This window comes from Heterodontus francisci, chromosome 7 (genome assembly GCF_036365525.1).
Source record: "Heterodontus francisci isolate sHetFra1 chromosome 7, sHetFra1.hap1, whole genome shotgun sequence".
Classification (NCBI taxonomy): domain Eukaryota; kingdom Metazoa; phylum Chordata; class Chondrichthyes; order Heterodontiformes; family Heterodontidae; genus Heterodontus; species Heterodontus francisci.
The window spans coordinates 71,624,044-71,645,822 of record NC_090377.1 but is presented as its reverse complement, the minus strand read 5'-3'; the positions used below and the strand labels follow the sequence as shown (position 1 = coordinate 71,645,822).

The 21,779-nt window shown below is 43.5% G+C and overlaps 1 protein-coding gene across 3 annotated transcripts in view; it reads left to right on the top strand.

Annotated features, from left to right (window-relative positions):
* Positions 1-21,779, top strand: part of bbs5 (Bardet-Biedl syndrome 5) — a 32,904-nt gene that overhangs the window by 6,616 nt on the left and 4,509 nt on the right. For all 3 annotated transcript variants that reach the window (XM_068035401.1, XM_068035403.1, XM_068035404.1), the window contains exons 4-7: positions 13,065-13,114; positions 16,440-16,567; positions 20,755-20,890; positions 21,033-21,128. In XM_068035401.1, the coding sequence (XP_067891502.1) occupies positions 13,065-13,114; positions 16,440-16,567; positions 20,755-20,890; positions 21,033-21,128 (410 nt within the window). The remainder of the gene's footprint in view (positions 1-13,064; positions 13,115-16,439; positions 16,568-20,754; positions 20,891-21,032; positions 21,129-21,779) is intronic.

The window sequence follows — 21,779 nt, the reverse complement described above, 5'->3', positions numbered from 1 at the left end:
AAAATTGAAACTAAATAAAAAGGCATACACTGAGTACATAGACAACAAAGGAAGGATTGACATAAGGGAATACAAAAAGATAAGGAAAGAAGTAAAAAAAAAAATAGGAAGGCACATAGAAGCTAAAAACTTAAATTAATCAAGGAATATTAAAGAAATAATAAAGTATTCTACATATAAATAATAAAATAAAATCAGGATAGGGATTGGACCACTAAGGGATACGCATGATCAGCTCACAGGTAATGACAGTGACATGGCAGAAATATTAAATAATTACTTTGCCTTGGTAGAGACTAACTTGGTGGACATAACATTAGAAGCGATCAAAAAAGGTATAGACATTTGAGAGAAAATTGATAAATAATTAAATTTAGAGAGGATAAGACCCCTGATCCGAATGAATTGTATCTGTGCATATTAAAAGAAGTTAGGGAGGAGCTATCAGAGGCACGATTACATATATATAAAAATTCATTCGAAAAGGGAGTAGTGCCAGACAGCGAATGTGATTCCTATACTTAAAAAGGGAGATAGAATAAGTCCAGGGAGCTATAGATCTTAAAAAGGAGAGATAGAATAAGTCCAGGGAACTGAATTAACTGAATGTCAGTAATAGGAAAAATAATAGAATCCTTACTCAAAGATGTGATAGAAAAATATTCAGAAACTGAAAATATAATTCTGAGAAGTCAGCACAGATTTCAAAGGGAAGGTCAGACTTGACCAACCTTATTGAATTCTTGGAAGAAATAACAGGGTAGATAAAGGTAATACAGCGGGCATAATGGGCAAGATTCTCCTGCAGGCTTTGGTACCCCGATATCGGGACCAAATGGGGAGCCCAAGCCTGCACATGCCGCGAGTGAGACCAGCTCAGCCTCCTAATTGGCCGCCTCCATTATCACCGCCCTATTAAGGATGGTGGGTGGGTTCCCAGTGTTCTGCCGGCCCAATCACAGTGCTGGCAGCTCCAGAGCCTCAGCAGGCCCTCCAGGGGAAGTAGACACTGCTAAGGCAGGTGGAAGACCGTGAGTGCACCTCAAAATGGAGGTGTGTAAAAATAAAGAATTATTTCAGTGTGGCGAAGGCGGTAGGCCCCTCCGTGTGCAGGGGAAGCCCCTCCACTTGGATCATTGGGGCTGTGGGGGCTGCCTTTGATACCAGCAGCCCCCAGCTCCCTCTTTGGGAGATGGAGCCTCCGGCTGCTGCAGGGATGGCGCTTCCATGGAGCTGGCGGCCTCCTCCTGCGGCAGGGGGCTGGTCCGCTGCCAGCAAAATGCTGGCAAGGCCAGAAAAGCGTTGAGGGGAGATTTAGTAGAGGTGTCCAAGATTGTGACAGGCTTAGATAATTTAGACAAAGAATAACTGTTCCCATTAACTAATGCTACGAGGACAAGGGGACACGGATTGAAAGTTCTGGGCAAGAGATACAGGGGGAATATGAGGAAGAACTTCTGTAGGCAGTGGGTGGTAATGACTTGGAACTGGCTACCCAGAAGGGTGTTGGAATTGGAGACAATCAATGACTTCAAAAGGAAATTGGATGGCCATTTGCAGGATATAAATTTACAGGCCTATGGGGATTGAGCGGGGAATGGGACCGACTGGATAGCTCCATAGAGACCTGGCGTGGACTCCATGGACTGAATGGCCTCCTTCCGTGCCATATATGACACTAATTGGGGCCTTGTACATTGGCTGCATCAGGGAGACCACCTGACATGGCTCCCTGCTGTTTTCTCAGCATTCCCCCCTCTCGCCACAATTCTGTCCAATATATTTGGATTTTCAAAAATCCTTCAATAAACTACCTCATAGTAGACTCATGACTAAGGTCAGAAACATGTGGAATCTGGGGACAAGTAGCAGAATAGATTGCAAGCTGCCTACAAAACAGAAAAGCGAGTAAGGGTTAGCAAGGTAGTTACTTGGACTACAAAAGTTGGGAAGTAGTGTTTCACAGGGATAAGTGCTGAGACTAATGATGCTTCCCATTTACATAAATGATTTGGATTCAGGAATCGGAAGAACAGTTAAGGATTTGATAGGGTAGACGTAGAGAAGATTTTCCACTTGTGGGGGAGATCAGAACTAGGGATCATAAATATAAGATAGTCACTAATAAATCCAACAGGGGATTCAGCAGAAACCTTTTTATCCAGAGAGTGGTTAGAATGTGGAACTCACTATCACAAAGAGTAGTTGAGGCGACTAGCCCAGATGTATTTAAGGGAAAGCTAAATAGACATATGAGGGAGAAAGGAATCAAAGGATATGTTTGTGTGCTTAGATAAAGAAAAGGAGGAGGCTTATGTGGAGCATAAACACAGGCACAAACCTCTTTGGCTGAATGGCCTGTTTCTGTGCTGTAAGTACTATGTAGTACATGTATCATGTTTGGGTTAGTGTGCCTAGATTTAGTGATTAACCCCTAATAGCCTATATTGCTCACTGAAGGATCATTCCTATCTCTTTCAAAAAGTGGAAAATACTACACCATTAGTCCAGTATGTATAACAACTTATATTTATATAGCATCTTCAATGTAATAAAACATCCTAAGGTGCTTCACAGGAGCATTATAAAACAAAATATGACACCAAGCCACATAAGGAAATATTAGGTCAGATGACCAAAAGTTTGGTCAAAGAGGAGGGATTTAAGGAGTATTTTAAAGAAGGAAAGTGAGGTAGAGAGGTGTAAGGAAGGAATTCCAGAGCTTAGGGCCTAGGCAACTGAAAGCACGGCCACCAAACATGGAGTGATTAAAATCGGGGATGCTCAAGATGCCATAATTAGATGAGCGCTGATATCTCGGAGTGTTGTGGGGCTGGGAAGATTACAGAGATGGGGAGGGACAAGGCCATGGAGGGATTTATACACAAAACTATTTGGTCATATTTATTCACAGATTAAGTGATACACAGTAGCAGTGAGACACAACAGGATAATGAGAATACAATAATCATTAAAACTGTTTCAAAAAAAAGTTTTAAAATCTTCACAATTCTTTTCAATACCTTCTGAGTAACAGTTTCTAACAAGCTTGTGGGAGTTGAACCTCGTGGAACCCTTTTTATCCCCTTGTGTAGATACACAGCCCAGCAGGAAACTGGATACCACAAGACTGTCCTAAATTATGTGACCGTACTTCTTTTGTGTATAAGTAGAACCATTTAGTTTAGTTTAGAGATACAGCACTGAAACAGGCCCTTCAGCCCACCGAGTCTGTGCCGACCATCAACCACCCATTTATAATAATCCTACACTAATCCCATATTCTTATCACATCCCCACCTGTCCCTATATATTTCCCTACCACCTACCTATACTAGGGGCAATTTATAATGGCCAATTAACCTATCAACCTGCAGGTCTTTGGCATGTGGGAGGAAACCGGAGCACTCGGAGGAAACCCACGCAGACACAGGGAGAACTTGCAAACTCCACACACGCAGTACCCAGAATCGAACCCAGGTCCCTGGAGCCGTGAGGCTGCGGTGCTAACCACTGCGCCACTGTGCCGCCCCAAAACATGAATAGCAGAGAATGGTCATTCTCCAGGCCATTACGTTTTTAACTTTTTAATACTAAAGAAATTAAAAATGTGAACTGAGGTTTACCGGTCATCTAATAGCTTGTTTGTCTGACAATAATTATGAAGACAGCTTGCATAAGCTTGATTTTTTTATTCCTTGGAGTTCAGAATCTTGAGGGCTGATTTCATCGAGGTGTTTAAAATGATAATGGGAAACTATTCCTCTGGTGGGGGAATCCAGAAGAAGATCTAGGCCACTTAGAATTGAAATCCAGAAGCAATTGGAGCAAGAGTTCACTCAGAGAGCGGGGAACAGCAAGAGCAGAGTGGGGCTAGCTGCTGCCGCCAGTCTGCCGGTATTCGTAAAGAAAAATCGAGGTGTGACATCACAGGGAAGCAGGTAGGTGATTGGCTGGTGAGTATTTCCTCATCACCTAAACTAAGAAATAAACTGTTGTGTCTTAGCTTTTTTATGGTAACGTTTATTACTACCAATAAGGTTTATCAGTATTAAGGTTTATTAACATTAGTAAGGTTTATTAATAGTAGTAAGGAGTGGGCTTCGCCATCAGAAACTCTTTGCTCAGCATGATAGAGCCACCTTCAAATTGCTCGGAATGCATACTGTCCGTCCGACTGCTCACTGCCTCTGGTCCAGTACACCTATTCAGCATCTATGCTCCAACACTCTGCTCTCCACCTGAAGTTAAAGACCAGTTCTACGAGGAACTCCATAATATCATCAGTAGCATTCCCAATACCGAACATTTGTTCCTGCTGGGGGACTTTAACGCCAGAGTTGGGACCGACCATGACTCGTGGCCCTCCTGCCTTGGGCGCTATGGCATTGGAAGGATGAATGAGAATGGTCAGAGACTACTGGAGTTGTGTACCTATCACAACCTCTGCATCACCAACTCGTTCTTTCATACTAAATCCTGTCACCAGGTTTCATGGAGGCACCCAAGAACACGTCGTTGGCACCAGCTGGACCTTATCGTCACAAGGCGAGCCTCTTTAAACAGCCTTCAAATCACACGTAGCTTCCACACTGGTGTGCAGCAAGGTTAGACTCAAACCAGAGAAGCTACATCGCTCCAAGCAGAAGGGCCGCCCGCGCATCAACACGAGCAGAATTTCTTATCCACAGCTGTTAAATAAGTTTCTAAATTCACTTGAAAAAGCCCTTCAAAACACTCCTACAGGGGATGCAGGGACCAAGTGGGCCCACAGCAGAGACGCCGTCGATGACTCAGCAATGACCAACTATGGCAAACGTGAGAAGCAGAATGCAGACTGGTTTCAATCTCACTTTGAAGAGCTGGAACCTGTCATAGCTGCTAAGCGCATTGCATTGTTTTGAACTACAAGAAAGCCCCCAGCGAGTTAACATCCGTAGCACTTAAAGCAGCCAGAAGCGCTGCACAAAGAACAGCCAGGTGCTGTGCAAATGACTACTGGCAACACCTGTGCAATCGTATTCAGCTGGCCTCCAACACCGGAAACATCAGAGAAATGTATGACGGCATGAAGAGAGCTTTTGGGCCAACCATCAGGAAGATCGCCCCCCTCAAGTCTAAATCAGGGGACACAATCACTGACCAATGCAAGCAAATGGACCACTGGGTGGAGCACTACCTAGAACTGTACTCCAGGAAAAATGTTGTCACTGATACCGCCCTCAATGCAGCCCAGTCTCTGTCAGTCATGGATGAGCTGGACGAGCAGCCAACAAAATCGGAACTCAGTGATGCCATTGATTCTCGAGCCAGCGGAAAAGCCCTGGGAAAGACGGCATTACCCCTGAAATAATCAAGCGTGCCAAGCCTGCTATACTTTCAGCACTCCATGAACTGCTTTGCCTGTGCTGGGATGAGGGAGCAGTACCACAGGGCATGCGCGATGCCAATATCATCACCCTCTATAAGAACAAGGGTGACCGTGGTGACTGCAACAACTACCATGGAATCTCCCTGCTCAGCATAGTGGGGAAAGTCTTTGCTCGAGTCGCTCTAAACAGACTCCAGAAGCTGGCTGAGTGTGTCTACCCTGAGGCACAGTGTGGCTTTCGAGCAGAGAGATCCACCATTGACATGCTGTTCTCCCTTTGCCAGCTACAGGAGAAATACTGCAAACAGCAGATGCCCTTCTACATTGCTTTCATAGATCTCACCAAAGCCTTTGACCTCGTCAGCAGACGTGGTCTCTTCAAACTACTAGCAAAGATCGGATGTCCACCAAAGCTACTAAGTATCATCACGTCATTCCATGACAATATGAAAGGCACAATTCAGCATAGCGGCGCCTCATCAGTCCCCTTTCCTATCCTGAGTGGCGTGAAACAGGGCTGTGTTCTCGCAACTACACTGTTTGGGATCTTCTTTTCCCCGCTGCTCTCACATGCGTTCAAGTCTTCAGAAGAAGGAATTTTCCTGCACACAAGATCAGATGGCAGGTTGTTCAACCTTGCCCGTCTAAGAACGAAGACCAAAGTACGGAAGGTCCTCATCAGGGAACTCCTCTTTGCTGACTATGCTGCATTAACATCTCACACTGAAGAGTGCCTGCAGAGTCTCATCGACAGGTTTGCGGCTGCCTGCAACGAATTTGACCTAACCATCAGCCTCAAGAAAACGAACATCATGGGACAGGACGTCAGACATGTTCCATCCTTCAATATCGGCGACCATGCTCTGGAAGTGGTTCAAGAGTTCACCTACGTAGGCTCAACTATCACCAGTAACCTGTCTCTCGATGCAGAAATCAAAAGCGCTTGGGAAAGGCGTCCGCTGCTATGTCCAGAACACAAAGGTCCGAGTGCCTGTGTCCTCAGTACCTTGCTCTACGGCAACGAGGCCTGGACAACGTAATGTCAGCCAAGAGCGACGTCTCAATTGGTTCCATCTTGGCTGCCTCTGGAGAATCCTTGGCATCAGGTGGCAGGACCGTATCTCCAGCCCCGACAACCAATTTTATCTGCAGCACCTGTGGAAGAGTCTGTCAGTCTAGAATTGGCCTTTAGAGCCACTCCAGGCGCTGCTTCACAAACCACTGACCACCTCCAGGTACTTACCCATTGTCTCTCGAGACAAGGAGGCCAAAGAAGGTTTATTAGTATTGGTAAAGGTTTATCAACAATAGCAAGGTTATTGACTAATAAATAAAGGAATGGCAGGGCTGCTCTAACCTCTAGAGTGCACATCTGTGTTATGTGGCAATTCCAGGGTGCTTCTCGTATCCTGGATAACCATATGTGCAGGAAGTGGCATCTGTTGCAGCAGCTTGAGCTCCGGGTTTCAAATCTTGAGCAGCAGCTGGCGACACTGCGGTGTATCCGCGAGGATGTCAGCTTCGTGGATCACACGTTTATAGATGTGGTCACCTGCAGCTTAAGAGTATGCAGAGAGAGAGGGAATGGGTGACCGCCGGATAGTTGAGAAGGAACAGGCAAGTAGTGCAGGAGACCACTCTCCAACAGGTATTCAGGTGATGGTTCATCTGGGGAGTGCAGCCAGAGCCAAGGCTATGACACCAGAGGTGGCTCAGCTGCACAGTGGGGCACAAGGAAGACTGGAAGAGCAATAGTGATAGGAGATTCAATAGTCAGGGGAACAGACAGGCTTTCTGTCGCTGAAGACGTGAATCCAGGATGGTGTGTTGCCTCCCTGGTGCCAGAGTCAAGGATGTCACTGAACAGCTGCAGAGCATCCTGAGTGGGGAAGGTGAAGAGAGGTGTGGTTCTGCAGAAAGAGTTTACTGAGCTAGGTAAGAAGCTAGTAAGCAGAACCTCAAAAGTAGGCATCTCTGGATTACTCCCAGTGCCACGCGCAAGTGAGTACAAGAATAACAGGATAAGACAGATGAATGTGTGGCTGGAAGGTTGGTACAGGAGGGAGGGCTTTAGATTCTTGGGACATTGGGACCAACTCTGGGGGAGATGTGACCTGTACAGGCTGGACGGGTTGCACCTGAACAGAGCTGGGACTGTGTTCCTTGCAGGACGTTTTGCTAGTGCTGTTGGGGTGGGTTTAAATTAGTGTGGCCGGGGCATGGGGACCTGAGGGTAGACTCAGTTGGGAGAAATCAGAAATGAAAATGGAAGGCAGAAAATTAATGGATGAGTCTGGAAGGCAGAGGAAACAAAGGTTAGAAAATAAAAAGAATTTGGCAGTGCTCAAGGGTATCTACTTCAATGCAAAGATAATAGCAAATAAAGCAGATGAGCGGAGGGCACAGATAACACGTGGCAGTATGATATCGTAGCTATTACAGAAACATGGCTTAACGAGGGACAGGAATGGCAGCTCAACTTTCCTGGTCACTGGGTTTTCAGACGCGATAGGGAACGGGATAAAAAGGAGGGGGAGGGCAATTTTGGTCAAAGAAACAATTACATCTGTGAGGAGGGATGATGTGTTTGAAGGCTCATCAAATGAGGCCATATGGATCGAGCTAAGGAACAGAAAAGGAGAAATCACACTGCTGGGAGTGTACGATAGACTCAAAAACAGAGGGAGATAGAAGAGCAGATATGTAGGCAAATCTCTGAGAAGTGCAAAAACAACATGGCAATAATAGTGGGGTACTTTAACTACCCAATATTAACTGGCATAGTTTTAGTGTGAAAGGAACTAAGGGAGCAGAATTCTTGAAGTGCATTCAAGAGAACCTTTTTGGCCAGTATGTAGCCAGTCCAACAAGAGAGGAAATGAAGATGGGCATTTGGAAGGCGTGGCAGTGGGAGAGCATTTTGGTGGTAGTGATCATAATTCAGTCAGTTTTAACATAATTATCGAAAAGGACAAGAATAGAACAGGAGTTGGAGTTCTCAATTGGGCCTGGGCCAATTTTATTAAACTGAGGAGTGATTTAGCAAAAGTGCTCTGGAAACAGCTACTTGAAGTGTCAGAGCAGTGGGAGGCATTCAAAGGAAGATTCAAGGAGTTCAGAGTAAACATGTTCCCACAAAGAAAGAGGGTGGGATGGCCAAATCTAGAGCCCCATGGATGTCGAGGAGCTTACAGGGTAAGATAAGGCAGAAAAGGAAAGCTTATGTCTGATACTGAGAACTCGTATTAATACTACAGAAAGCCGAGGGGAGTATAAAAAGCGGACGGGTGATATCAGAAAGGAAATTAGGAAAGCTAAGAGAGGGCATGAAAGAATATTAGCAAGCAAAATTGAGGTGTGCCCCAAAGATGTTTTATCAATACATTAAGAGTAAGAGGATAACTAAGGAAAGAGTAGGACCCATAAAAGACCAAAAAGGTAACCTATGTGTAGGGACGGAACATGTTGCTGTTGTTCTTAATGAATACTTTGCATCTTGTCTACACAAAAGAGGGGACAATGCAGATATTGTAGTTAAGGAAGAGGAGTATGATAAACATAGGGAGAGAGGAAGTATTAATGGGATTAACATCCTTGAAAGTTGATAAATCACCAGGGCTGGATGAAATGTACCCCAGGCTGTTAAAAGAAGCAAGAGAAGAAATAGTCTGACCATCATTTTCCAGTTCTCACTGGATACAGGGTGTGGTGCCGGAGGATTGGAGGACTGCTAAAGTTGTACCTCTGTTTAAAAGGAGAGCGAAGGATCGACCGAATAATTACAGGCCAGTCAGTCTAACCTCAGTAGTGGTAAAATTATTGGAATCTATTCTGAGAGACAAGATAAACTGTCACCTAGAAAGGCACAGGTTAATCAAGGATAGTCAGCGTGGATTTGTTAAGAGAAGATCTTATCTGACCAATTTGATCGAATTTTTTGAAGAAGTAGCAAGTAAGGTTGATGAGGGTAGTGCAGTTGATGTGGATTTTAGCAAAGTTTTTGACAAGATCCCACATGGCAAACTGGTTGAAAAAAAAGCCCATGGGATCTGGGGAAATTTAGCAAGGTGGATAGAAAATTGGCTCAGTGGTAGGAAACAAAGGGTAATTCTTGACAGGTGTTTTGCGACTGAAGGGCTGCTTCCAGCGGCGTTACGCAGGGCTCAGAACTGGGTCCCCTGCTTTTTGTGGTATGTATTAATGATTTGGACGTAAATGTAGGGGGCATGATCAACAGGTTTGCAACTGACACAAAGATTGGCCATGTGGTAGATAGCAAGGAGGATAGCTGTAGGCTGCAGGAAGATATCAATGGACTGGTCAGGTGGGCAGAAATGTAGCAAATGGAATTCAACCCGGAGAACTGAAGGCACTGTTTACTGCAAAGGCTATGGGCCCTGACAACATAGTACTGAGGACCTACGCTCCAGAACTTGCCGTGCCTCTAGCCAAGCTGTTCCAGTACATCTACAACAGTGACATCTACCCAGCAATGTGGAAAAATGCACAGGAATGTCCTGTCCACATAAAGCAGGACAAATCCAACCCGGCCAATTACCGCCCCATCAGTCTACTCTTGATCATCAGTAAAGTGCTGGAAGGTGTCATCAACAGTGCTATCAAGTTGCACTTGCTTAGCAATAACCTGCTCAGTGATGCTCAGTTTGGGTTCCACCAGGGCCGCTCAGCCCTTGACCTCATTACACCCTTGGTTCAAACATGGACAAAAGAGCTAAACTTGAGGTGAGGTGAGAGTGACTGCCCTTGACATCAAGGTAGCATTTGACCGAGTATGGCATCATGGAGCCCTAGCAAAACTGAAGTCAATGGGAATCAGGAGGAAAACACTCCGCTGGCTGGAGTCAAACCTAGCGCAAAGGAAGATGGTTGTGGTTGTTGGAGGTCAGTTACCTCAGCTCCAGGACATCACTGCAGAAGTTCCTCAGGGTAGCATTCTAGGCCCAACCATCTTCAGCTGCTTCATCAATGACCTTCCTTTAATCATAAGGTCAGAAGTGGGGATGTTCGCTGATGATTGCACAATGTTCAGCACCATTCGCGACTCCTCAGACGCTGAAGCAATCCATGTAGAAATGCAACAAGATGTGGACAATTTCCAGGCTTGGGCTGATAAGTGGCAAGTAACGTTCGCGCCACACAAGTGCTAGGCAATGACCATCTCAAACAAGAGAGAATCCAACCATCTCCCCTTGATATTCAATGGCATTACGATTGCTGAATTCCCTACTATCAACATCCTGGGGGTTACCATTGACTAGAAACTGAACTGGAGTATCCATATAAATACTGTGGTTAAAGAGCAGGTAGAGGCTGGGAATCCTGTGGCGAGTAACTCACTTCCTGACTCCCCAAAGCCTGTCTATCACCTAGAAGGCACAAGTCAGGAGTGTGACAGAATACTCTCGACTTGCCTGGATGGGTGCAGCTCCAACAATACTCCAAGAAGCTCGATACCATCTAGGACAAAGCAGCCTGCTTGATTGACACTCCATCCACCATTCACTCCCTCCACCATCAACGCACAGTGGCAGCAGTGTGTTCCATCTACAAGATGTACTGCAGCAACACACCAGGACTCCTTAGACAGCACCTTCCAAACGCACGACCTCTACCACCTAGAAGGACAAGGGCAGCAGTTGCATGGGAACACCACCACCTGCAATTTCCCCTCCAAGCCACACACCATCCTGACTTGGAACTTTGTTGCCGTTCCTTCACCTCCGCTCGGTCAAAATCCTGGAACTTCCTTCTTAACAGCATTGTGGGTGTACCTACCCCACATGGACCATAGCAATTCACCATCACTTTCTCAAGGGCAATTAGGGATGGGCAATAAAAGCTGTCCGAAGCCAGTGACACCCACATCCCATGAATGAATAAAAAAAATGTGTGAAGTGATGTATTTGGGAAGATCAAAGAAGGCAAAGGAATACACGATTAATAGGAGAATATTGAGAGGTGTAGAGGAAGTGAGGGACCTTGGAGTGAATGTGCACAGATCCTTGAAGGTAGCAGGGCAGCTCATTAAGGTGGTTAAGAAGGCATAAGGAATCCTTTCTTTATTAGCCGAGGTATAGAATATAAGAGCAGGGAGGTTATGCTGGAGCTGTGTAAATCATTGCTTAGGCCACAACTTGAGTACCGTGTGTAGTTCTGGTCAGCTCATTACAGAAAGGATGTAATTGCACTAGAGAGGGTACAGAGAAGATTTACGAGGATGTTGCCGCGACTGGAAAAATGCAGCTATGAGGAATGATTGGATAGGCAGGGGTTGTTCTCCTTGGAACAGAGAAGGCTGAGGGGAGATCTGATTGAAATGTGTAAAATTGTGAGGGGCCTATTTACATTAGCAGAGAGGTCAGTGAAGGGGGCATAGATTTAAAGTGATTGGTAGAAAGATTAGAGGGGAGATGAGGAAAAATGTTTTCACCCAGAAGGTGGTGGGGGTCTGGAACTCACTGCTTGAAAGGGTGGTAGAGGCAGAAAACCTCATCTCATTTAAAAGGTCTCTGGATAGGCACCTCAAGTGCTGTAACCTGCCGGGTTATGGACCAAATGCTGGAATGTAGGATTAGACTGGGTGGCTCATTGTTTGGCCGGCACAGACGCAATGGGCCAAGGGGCCTCTTTCTGTGCCATAAACTTTCTATTCAATGAAATCCAGAACCCATTCTTCACACAATAGAGTGTGAAAATCTGGAAGTCTCTCCCTGAAAAAGCTGTATATGCTGGGTCAGTTGGAATTTTCAAAACTGTGATCGATAGATTTATTTTGTTAGGTAAGGGTTATTTGATGGGCTGAATGACCTCCTTCTGTGCTGTAGTGCTATGACTAATAGTATCAAGGGATATGGAGAAAAAGGCCGATAGATGGAGTTAAGGTGCAGATCATCTCTTATTGAACGGCGGAACAGGCTCAAGCAGCTGAAAGGCATACTGCTGTTCTTATGTTCCTGTAATAGTATCTCGGTGGTTAAAAATAATCTGAGAGCTTCAAATCATTTATTCCAGTGTCTGTTAATCTACATCAATTAATATTTCATGCTCACAAGCCAACTTTGACAACGGTCTTCTGAACAAAAACATTCGTTTGTATGAAATTTTCTTATCACTTTATAAAGGTAGATAGATACAAGAATAGTGTTGCATATAGCTATTTTTGTGTTTTCTACAAACTCAAAGCTAAGCCAGAATAAGTCCAGATGCTTCTCAGTTACAATTAAACCAGACATTGGGAAGTGTGAACAATGTCCTTCGGTGGATCATTCATGCTGGAACTCTGTCTTTCTCAGCAATTATTAAGCCTTTTAGGCAGTTACCTGAAAAATACAGAATTTTATGTCTAACTGGAATCTTCTATAATCTTCAGGAAAATCAAAGACGAAGAGGATAATTAAGTGTCTGATGTATGGGACTCAGGAGGATTGAGAGAGATAGGGAATCTAGAATTGTCCTGGAAGGGACTGAACTGAAAACTCATGCTAAAGAGAATTATAAACTGTTGGTAAAAGTCTTTTTTATAGTTTCACTATAGTTTGTTACATGTTGGAGATGGGTTTAGAAAATGTCTTAAGCCCCAGGTGTTAGCCATCTAATATTCTTCATATCGAGCCAGTTTCATAGATTCTTGTGTTAAATGTCCAAATTATTAATTTTGTCCTTTTCTCTTTAGCTGTTGGCTACAACTGTATTATAAATATTACAACCAGAACTGCCAATTCGGTAAGTTATTTAAAAAAAAAACTTATAAAACCTATACTTCACTTGTTTTAATGAATGGGGAAACGTATTTTTTTATTTTTTATTTATTTAGAGATACAGCACTGAAACAGGCCCTTCGGCCCACCGAGCCTGTGCTGACCAACAACCACCCAATTATGCTAACCCTACAGTAATCCCATATTCCCTATCACCTACCTACACTAGGGGCAATTTACCTATCACCTGCAAGTCTTTTGGCTGTGGGAGGAAACCGGAGCACCCGGGGAAAACCCACGCAGACACAGAGAACTTGCAAACTCCACACAGGCAGTACCCAGAATTGAACCCGGGTCCCTGGAGCTGTGAGGGTGCCGTGCTAACCACTGCGCCACCGTGCCGCCCTTTGTGTTCTTCAAAAAAGTGCAATCCCCGCACATCACTGGAGTGGAACACCAGGCCATGATCTTTTAAGATGTTTTGTGATGTCAGAACATCAGAGGTGTTTCCATGTGTCCAACTCCAATCATTAGTTCCAGTCTGAAACATTTCACATCTTCATTTCTTCCATTCAGCAACTCGTTGTCTGTATGACTGCTACTAATTTGCTGTCCCAGGACCCTTGCCCTTCTTTACTGATTTTGTCTGATTAAGTTGCACTTCCTCTAAAAGGCAGCTAAAATCCAGGGAAAGAGTTTGATGATAAAGTGCCAGCCGTGCTTACCTTCACTACAGGATCTCTTGGTAAAATTACTTTGATGATTCCAGTGCTTTGAAGCCCCAGAACTTGGTGTTGAGATTCTGCTCAAAATATCTGAGATCTCAGGTTCTGAACTTTGGGAGGGGATTCATCCTATCCATTTCCAGGGAGTTTGAAAGAACTTATATGAGCAGTCCCTAGTTACAGCAAATTTAGATTGAATCTATTAAGTCCATCATGCCACTGTACCATATTGCATCTTGCAAACAGCTAACTGAAAGCTTATTGAAAAGATGTGTTTTGAGAAAACTTTTAAAGTTGGAGATGGAAGAAGAGAAGGGAGAGGTTTAGGGAGGATTTTCCAAAGAGAAGGGCCCATGTCACTGATAATCTTGCTGCCATTGGTGTGTGAAGGAGCAGGGGAAAGCACAAAATGTTAAAGTCAGAGGGCCAGACTGTTCAGAAGAGGATCTAGCCTGGAGTAGAAATAAGAGATAGCATGAGAAGGTCAGTGAGGATTGTGGTGACAAGTAAGTGAGTTTTGGAACCGAATAGAGTGTGTGCCTCAGAGTTTCGCACGTCGGTATTTTTGGAGGAAGGAAGGTCAGCAAGCAGAGCATTGGAGTAGTCAAGTCTGGAGGTGGCAGACACAGTTTCAGCCAAAAAGGAGCTGGTGGGGATAGAGGGGGAAATGTTTGAGGGAGAAATGAGCAGTCTGTTTGAGTAGAACTTAAGGCCTGAAACTAGCTCAAGCTTGAAGGTTGTGAACAATCTGATTGAGCTTGAGACAATGGCTAGAGTGTGGGATGGAATTGACGGGAAGAGAATGGAGTTTGTGGCAGGTACCAAAAATGGCTTCAGTCTTCCCTGTTTTGAGTTCGAGGAATTTTTGACTCATCTAAAGCTGGGTATCAGGGAAACTGTGTGATAGCACAGAGGCAGTTGAGAAAGAGATGATGGCGAGACAGATCTGGGTGTCATCGGCATTCGTGTGGAAACTGACCCCATGCCTGCAGATGATGGCACCAAAGGGCAACATGTAGATGAGGAAAATGGTGGGGGGCCAGGATAGATCCCTGGTTTTCTCTGAAAGTGACTATGTCGGCAGTGGAAGACAAAGCGTTGCTGGCAGTCCTTTTGCCTTTAATTAATTACAGAATCACAGAATTGGTACAGCGCAGCAGGAGGACATTCAGTCCATCATCTCTACATTTCAGAGGGCATTTAAGAGTCCACCACATTGCTGTACGTCTGGAGTCACATGTAGGCCAGACCAGGTAAAGACAGCAGATTTCCTTCCCTAAAGAACATTAGTGAACAAGATGGGTTTTTACAACAATCGACAGTGGTTTCATGGCCATCATTAGACTTGCTTTTTAATTCCAGATTTATTAATAGAATTCAAATTCCATCTTCTGCCTTGGTGGGATTTGAACCCATATCCCTAGAGCAATATCCTGAGTCACTAGTTCAGTGACAGTACCATTACACCACCCCCAGGCTTAGGATAACTTAGAATGTGCCAAGGTTTTTTTTTAAACAAAAGCTGTACCATTTTTATTTTTAGCAAGAAATTGTGATTATCCATTGTGTCAGCCATGGCTCAGTTGGTTGCACTCTTGCCTGTGAGTCAGAAAGTTTTAGGTTCAAATCCCACTTCAGAGACTTGAGCATGAAAATCTAGGCTGACTTTCCAGTAAAGTGTTGAAGTGCTGCACTGTCACAGGTGCTGTCTTTCAGATCGAACATTGAATGAAATGGATGAGACTTTGATATCATTGAGGAACGCTGCATGGGGAATCAATGCAGTTTGTGTAGCGCCGCTCGAAACAGTGTTATGCAAATTAATTTGAGGGTACAGTAACATAATGGTTATGTTACTGAACTAGTAATTCAGAGGCAGCTGGGGAACTAAATTCAATTAATTAAATAAATCTGGAATTAAAAGGTAGGATCAGTAATGGTGACCATGAAACTACCGGATTGTCGTATAAACCCATCAGGGAAGGAAATTGCTATCCCTATCTGGTCTGGGCCTATATGTGACTGCAGATCCACAGCAATGACTTTTAACTGCCGTTTGAAATGGCCTAGCAAGTCATTCAGTTGTATTCATGAAGGTGGCTCACCATCACCTTCTCAAGGGGCAATTAGGGATGGGTAATAAATGCAGGCCTTTCCAGGATGCCCACATCCCTGGAAAAAAATCTCATGTCAGATTTAGAAAATACTTTCACTTTGCATGGTATGGTACAAAGTCATTTAGACCTAGAAGCTCCCAAGTCCAGTCTCTGACCTGTGCTGAGTTAGCTGTTCGAAACCAGATGGTGGTGGACACCCTGCAATTTGCCTAATGATCTTTGGCTAGGGAAGTGAAAAAGCAGAAATAGTTCTTCTCCTGATCACTGTTCAGTGACCTTTGATAAAAAGTAATACTCCATAAATATCAGGTGAGGCTTGGCTGCAGTGCAACTCCCCCTTCCTTCTGTAATCACTAATTTATTACAGACCAGGGTTTAGATTTTGGACATTCTAGGCCTTGATGGCTCAGTACCACACCGTGCAGTGCAATTGCTCACTGAGCCATCAGAGAAGCCATGCAAATGTACTTTTAAGTGCACTAATTTTTTTTTAAATTTCACTTTATAGAAACTTCGGGGTCAAACTGAAGCTCTTTACATCCTGACAAAATGTAACAACACACGATTTGAGTTCATCTTTACCAGTGTGGTTCCAGGAAGTCCTCGGCTATTTACCACTGTCATTGCAGTGCATAGGTAGTATTGTAGTACAATATGTGAAATTTTAATGGAATGGAGTAGGCCATGTCAATAGATCATTTCTGAATCCAGTTTTCGCTTGAATCTTCAGTGCCTTATTGTGTTTATTAAGGCATTCTTTATATGTGGAAGCTTCAAGTTCTGTTATTTATCAATGAATGTAGATATTTTTACAGTGTTTCTACACCACCTTTTAATAATATAAATTAAGAATACTTATACCAGCCGAACAATCGTTCAAATGGTATACTTTGGTTAAAATATTCCCCCAGTTTCTGCCTGATTAGATTTCCTGGCCAACAGAGACCTGCCATTTCACGTTTCCCCTCAAGAACCACTCTGGAAGTATCACTAACTTGGATTAACTACCTGTACCTGGTGCAGTGCCATTCAGTTTAATAGAGGCTGTAAATGTGGACCAATGTGTTTTGAGGCTATTGGACCCAGGGCAAACACTACATGCAGTTGAACCAAGTGTGTCAAGCTTGAGTTCTGCTGACTCCTGACTCTTACTGAGCATTCTTTACACTTGACACCATTCTTATAAAAACAGATGGCAATATTAGTGCTTTAAGGACTATTGCTTCATGAAAGATACATGTTGGAAATTTGAAAATAGGTCATAATTGTCTTCTTTAAAATCATAAACTGAATTTAAAAACCATGGTATTCACATTTAAATATTGTAGCACTAACATTGCAATCCAATTTACCTAAACAATACAAAACCAGAATTTATCCAAATAGCTTTAGCAATACTTCTTGTTTTTACTAATTGAAGATACAACAGTCAAATTCAATGTGAAGCTTGTTTTGTAATGTTCATTACCATAATTCCTATTTCCATTGGAACTATATCACCTACCTCCTTACTCCATTACCTGCTAATTGCCTTCTAATTCAAATTCTTCAAATCTCTCCTCATTGGTGTCCCATGTAAATACAACTCATAGAAGACTGCTGCTCACATCCTAGTATGTACTAAGTCCTGCTCACCTATTATTCTGTCCTCAAGAGCCACTGGCTCTCCCTCCTCCACAGAATTGTATTAAAAATCTCATCCTCATTGACATATCTCTCCATAGCCTCACTTGCGTAAACTCTTGTAGCCCTGCATCCCAGTTCACACCTTCCATTATTCTTAATCTGGTCTGTTGTGCCCCTACCTCCATCCACTACTATGGGTGACAGAGCCTTTAGCCATTCACATCTGCTGTCTGGTATTCTTACTAAAAACGCTGTGCCTTGTATCATTTCTCCCTACCTTTAAATGCTTCATCAAAACTTACCTCTTCACTCTTACTTTCAATCAGGGATTACAACAGTAGGGTTTTGGAAATCCGCCATTGGATTCTGGCCCACCAAAACTTTCAATCCAGCCTTGTCTGTGATTGGTCAGTGTCTGTGACAGACAGCAGGATGCTTGGGCAGGGTGAGCGCTGATTGATGGTTCATGGCACAGGGATCGGCCACCCCTGTTGTTTTCGGGTGGTTCAGTGAGTGAGCGGAAATGACTGCTGCGGGGGAAAAAGGAAGAGAGAGAGGCCAAGGGGAGAGGAGGAAGCAGGCCCACGCACAGCCAGAAGTGCAGGGCGGAGCGGCACTAAGGGAGCCCAGAGAGAGTCAGGCAGCCCTTTAAAACAGCACTAGCCCGGGGAGCAGAGGGAGAGAGAGAGGTGATGACAGAGAGAGAGAAAAGGGGGAGCTGACAGAGAGAGAAAGAAGTGGGGCGAGAGAGAGAGAGAGAGAGAGAGAGAAGAAGGGGAAACAGAGAGAAAAGGGGGGACACGGAGAGAGAGAAGAACGGGACACAATGAGAGAGAAGTGGGGAGACAGAGAGAGACAGAAGAAGGGGGACACAGAGAGAAAAAAGTGGGGGACACAGAGAGCGGGGGGGGTGGGGGGGACACACTTAGAGAGGGAAGGATGCAGAGACATGGGGGTGGGGGCAAGAGTGAGAGAGACATAGTGACAGAGAAGGGGGAGAGACCAACACAGAGAGGACTGGCATAGAGAGAGAGAGAGACCAACACACAGACCGAGAGAAAGAAAGAAACCGAGAGAGAGAGAATAAGAGAAAGATGGACAGAGATGGGAGAGTGGGACACGAAAGAGGGAGCGAGAGGGACACGAGAGAGGGAGACAGAGGGGGAGGAGAGAGGCACACAGACAGAGAGAGAAGGGAGAGAGAGAATGAGGGGAGAGAGAGCAATCAAGATCACTCCTGACAGATGGACATCTATCTGGAATACTCCGCATCGCTATATCACATGTGCAGGCAGATATTGACTACTTGTGCAAGCAAAAACAATGCCATCACTAAATAAATCACTAAGTTGGTGTTCAACACAGTGACGAGAAGTAAGTTCATAAATTAGTCTTTTCAATTTAAAGGTTGTTCACAAAAGTGCACGTTTTTGTTGTTTTGCTTAATAGTAAAATATATTCCTGATGCCTTTATCTTTCTGAAATTTGCTCATCGGCCCCTTATGTAAGGCAAATGTCGTAATGTGGCCCCTCACGCGAAAAGTTTGGACATCCCTGCAGTTTCCAACCTTCAAACCCAAAAGACCGGCTTTCAAAAATATCGGAACTGTCAGTTTCACTGCTGATCCGACCTACAGGACAGCTTCGTAGTTTTCCGCCTAGCTTTTATAAAAAATATCGGAACTGACAGTTCTGGTGTTAAATTTTATTTCATCCTTCATAATTACATGATGTACTAACTGTATTAAATGCTGGAATGTTGAGATCACTTCGGTGATTTTATACAAATGCATTGGTCCACGAGTAATCAAAGGTAAACAAAGGGAAAACTATTGTTTCTACACATTTGAAGTAGCCTGGAAGCATTTGCCTTCATTACAGATCATTAACAGTGCTATAATTACATGATTCCTTGTCAAAAAAAATTTTCAGACTTTTTGGTCTTTGGCCGCTTTCACCCCTGCGTTCAATCATCTATCCAACTCTTCTCAAAATCCTGTTCATTATCCAAATTTTGCTTCTACTGCCATTGTGATGTGCCGTGGAATATTTTTGTTAAATTAAGGGTGCTACATGAGTGTAAGCAGTTGTTGCCTTGTATTTTTACCTGTTTCATGCATTTTAATTAGTTCAATTTTCAAAGATACAATATAGAATTTAGTTTTATAAATGCTGTGTCTTCTGAACTGAAAGTGTACATTAGACGTGGTGGCGGTGCAATTGGTCAATGCCAGTAATGCAAAATGGACGTCTATGGAAAAGAAAATTGGCCATGGTATATCGTACTACTGATTCATTATCAGCCTGTTTTGCACTACTGGCGTTGACCAATTTCATCCAGTGTGCATTGTTTTAGAAAAAGAAAAAATATTACCATACCATATTTTTGAAATGTTTGATTCAATTCATTCATTCTTACTCTCTCCCACCTTGTCTGTATGAAGGTACTCTATTTTGCAGAAGTAAGCCAAGATTTGATTGCTCCACCAATGGTTCAACTGGCTAAAGTAGTGAACTGAGATAGGATAATCCTTCATTTGGTCCCCATTCTGTACTACAATTGCACTCAGGGTCCCTGGGTCAAAGAAAAAAAAATTGGCCAGGGTTTCCACTGCTAATCATTGTTGGAAGTGCACATGTATGCAGATTGAATGAGGGCAGATTCAGACTTGGATGTAATGCTTAACGGTCAAATAGCCTGCTGATGCTCATTATCTGGACTCGCACATAAAGCAAGAGCACTTACTCAAGGTGCCAGAACACAACCGTGGAACTGTATCCCAGAAAAGAGTCAATGCCTTCAGAAGTGGAGGAGAGGAAGGGAGAAATGTGGTAGAGACTGTATTTCTGATAAGATGTTATTTTTGCAATAGACAACAGACATGAGAAATTTTCTTCTTGAGCACTAACAAAGTAGTGGAAAAAGGAAATATTCTCACATTTTAAACAAACTAAAGCCTAAGTTTTGACAATGATCTGACAAGACTCCTAGAAGACTATTGCTGTTGATGCGTTTTATGCCTTTGCTATACCATTAACAGGAGTGTAATGGTACTGGCATGTGTGAGTGACATGGTGTTGAATAATACAGCTTCATCACTTGCTGCTCGAAAGTGATCTTATTCTAAGTGAAAACTGCCATTACAATGGCTTAATTTTTTTTTAAAGAATTCTCAGCTGCTTCAATTTCTTTATAGGGCATATGAGACATCGAAAATTTACAGGGATCTTAAATTAAGAGGAGCTCTCATTCAAAGCAAGCAGTTAAGACTTCTACCACAGGAACAGGTTTATGATAAAATTAATGGTGTCTGGAATCTGTCAAGTGATCAGGTGTGTTACAGCCTATACCTTTTGTTCATAAAGTATGCCTACACTGGATATAATTAGCTTACATCTGCACATTTTGCTTTTGGTTCTCTGTTACTTTGTTGCTCCATGAATAATATTCCTACTTCTTTTTCTTCCCCTTCAGGGCAATTTGGGAACCTTTTTCATCACAAATGTTCGAATAGTATGGCATGCAAACATGAATGATAGTTTTAATGTTAGCATTCCCTATCTACAAATTGTAAGTTTTTGGTTTCCTTTCCAATAATGTGTGCATTCTAGACATTCTTAAAATGTCTTATAAGTATTGAGTACCTGGAAGGGATTTTGGCAGAGCAGGAGCATATCCTGATCAGAGAATGTATTGCTGCTCCAGCTTTCACACTGCTTGTTTTGATAACCACATTATAACAGCCAATTGGGTGGTTAACCCTATGCAGTGGATTTTTTTTCTTGTTGCTGAATTTCGTATTTTCCCTAAGTCTAATGGTTTCAAACCAGGCTAGTCAAATTTGCGGCTTCTATTAAATTTCTTTAGGGATTCCATAACCAATTGGTGAGGGTGGGAGGGGCACTCTCATCCACTGGATATCAACCCAGAATATAGGGCCGAATCTAGTCTCCACTTATCAGGCTGTCTGGAGCAGGACTCGAACCCTAATGCTAACCATGTGGCAAAAGCTCACTCTTAGAAGTGATTAAAAAGCTATAATTTAATAACAATGTTGGTGATATCTTAAATAATGAATTTGAATCATGAAAACAGCGTGTACTGCATCAAGTGTGCATGGGAGGAAGAATATACAGTTTTTGATCCAATTCAGTGCCTTCTGCAGTTACCAATCCACTCTACACCCTTAACTCTAGATGACATTTATGCAAAGGGATTAAT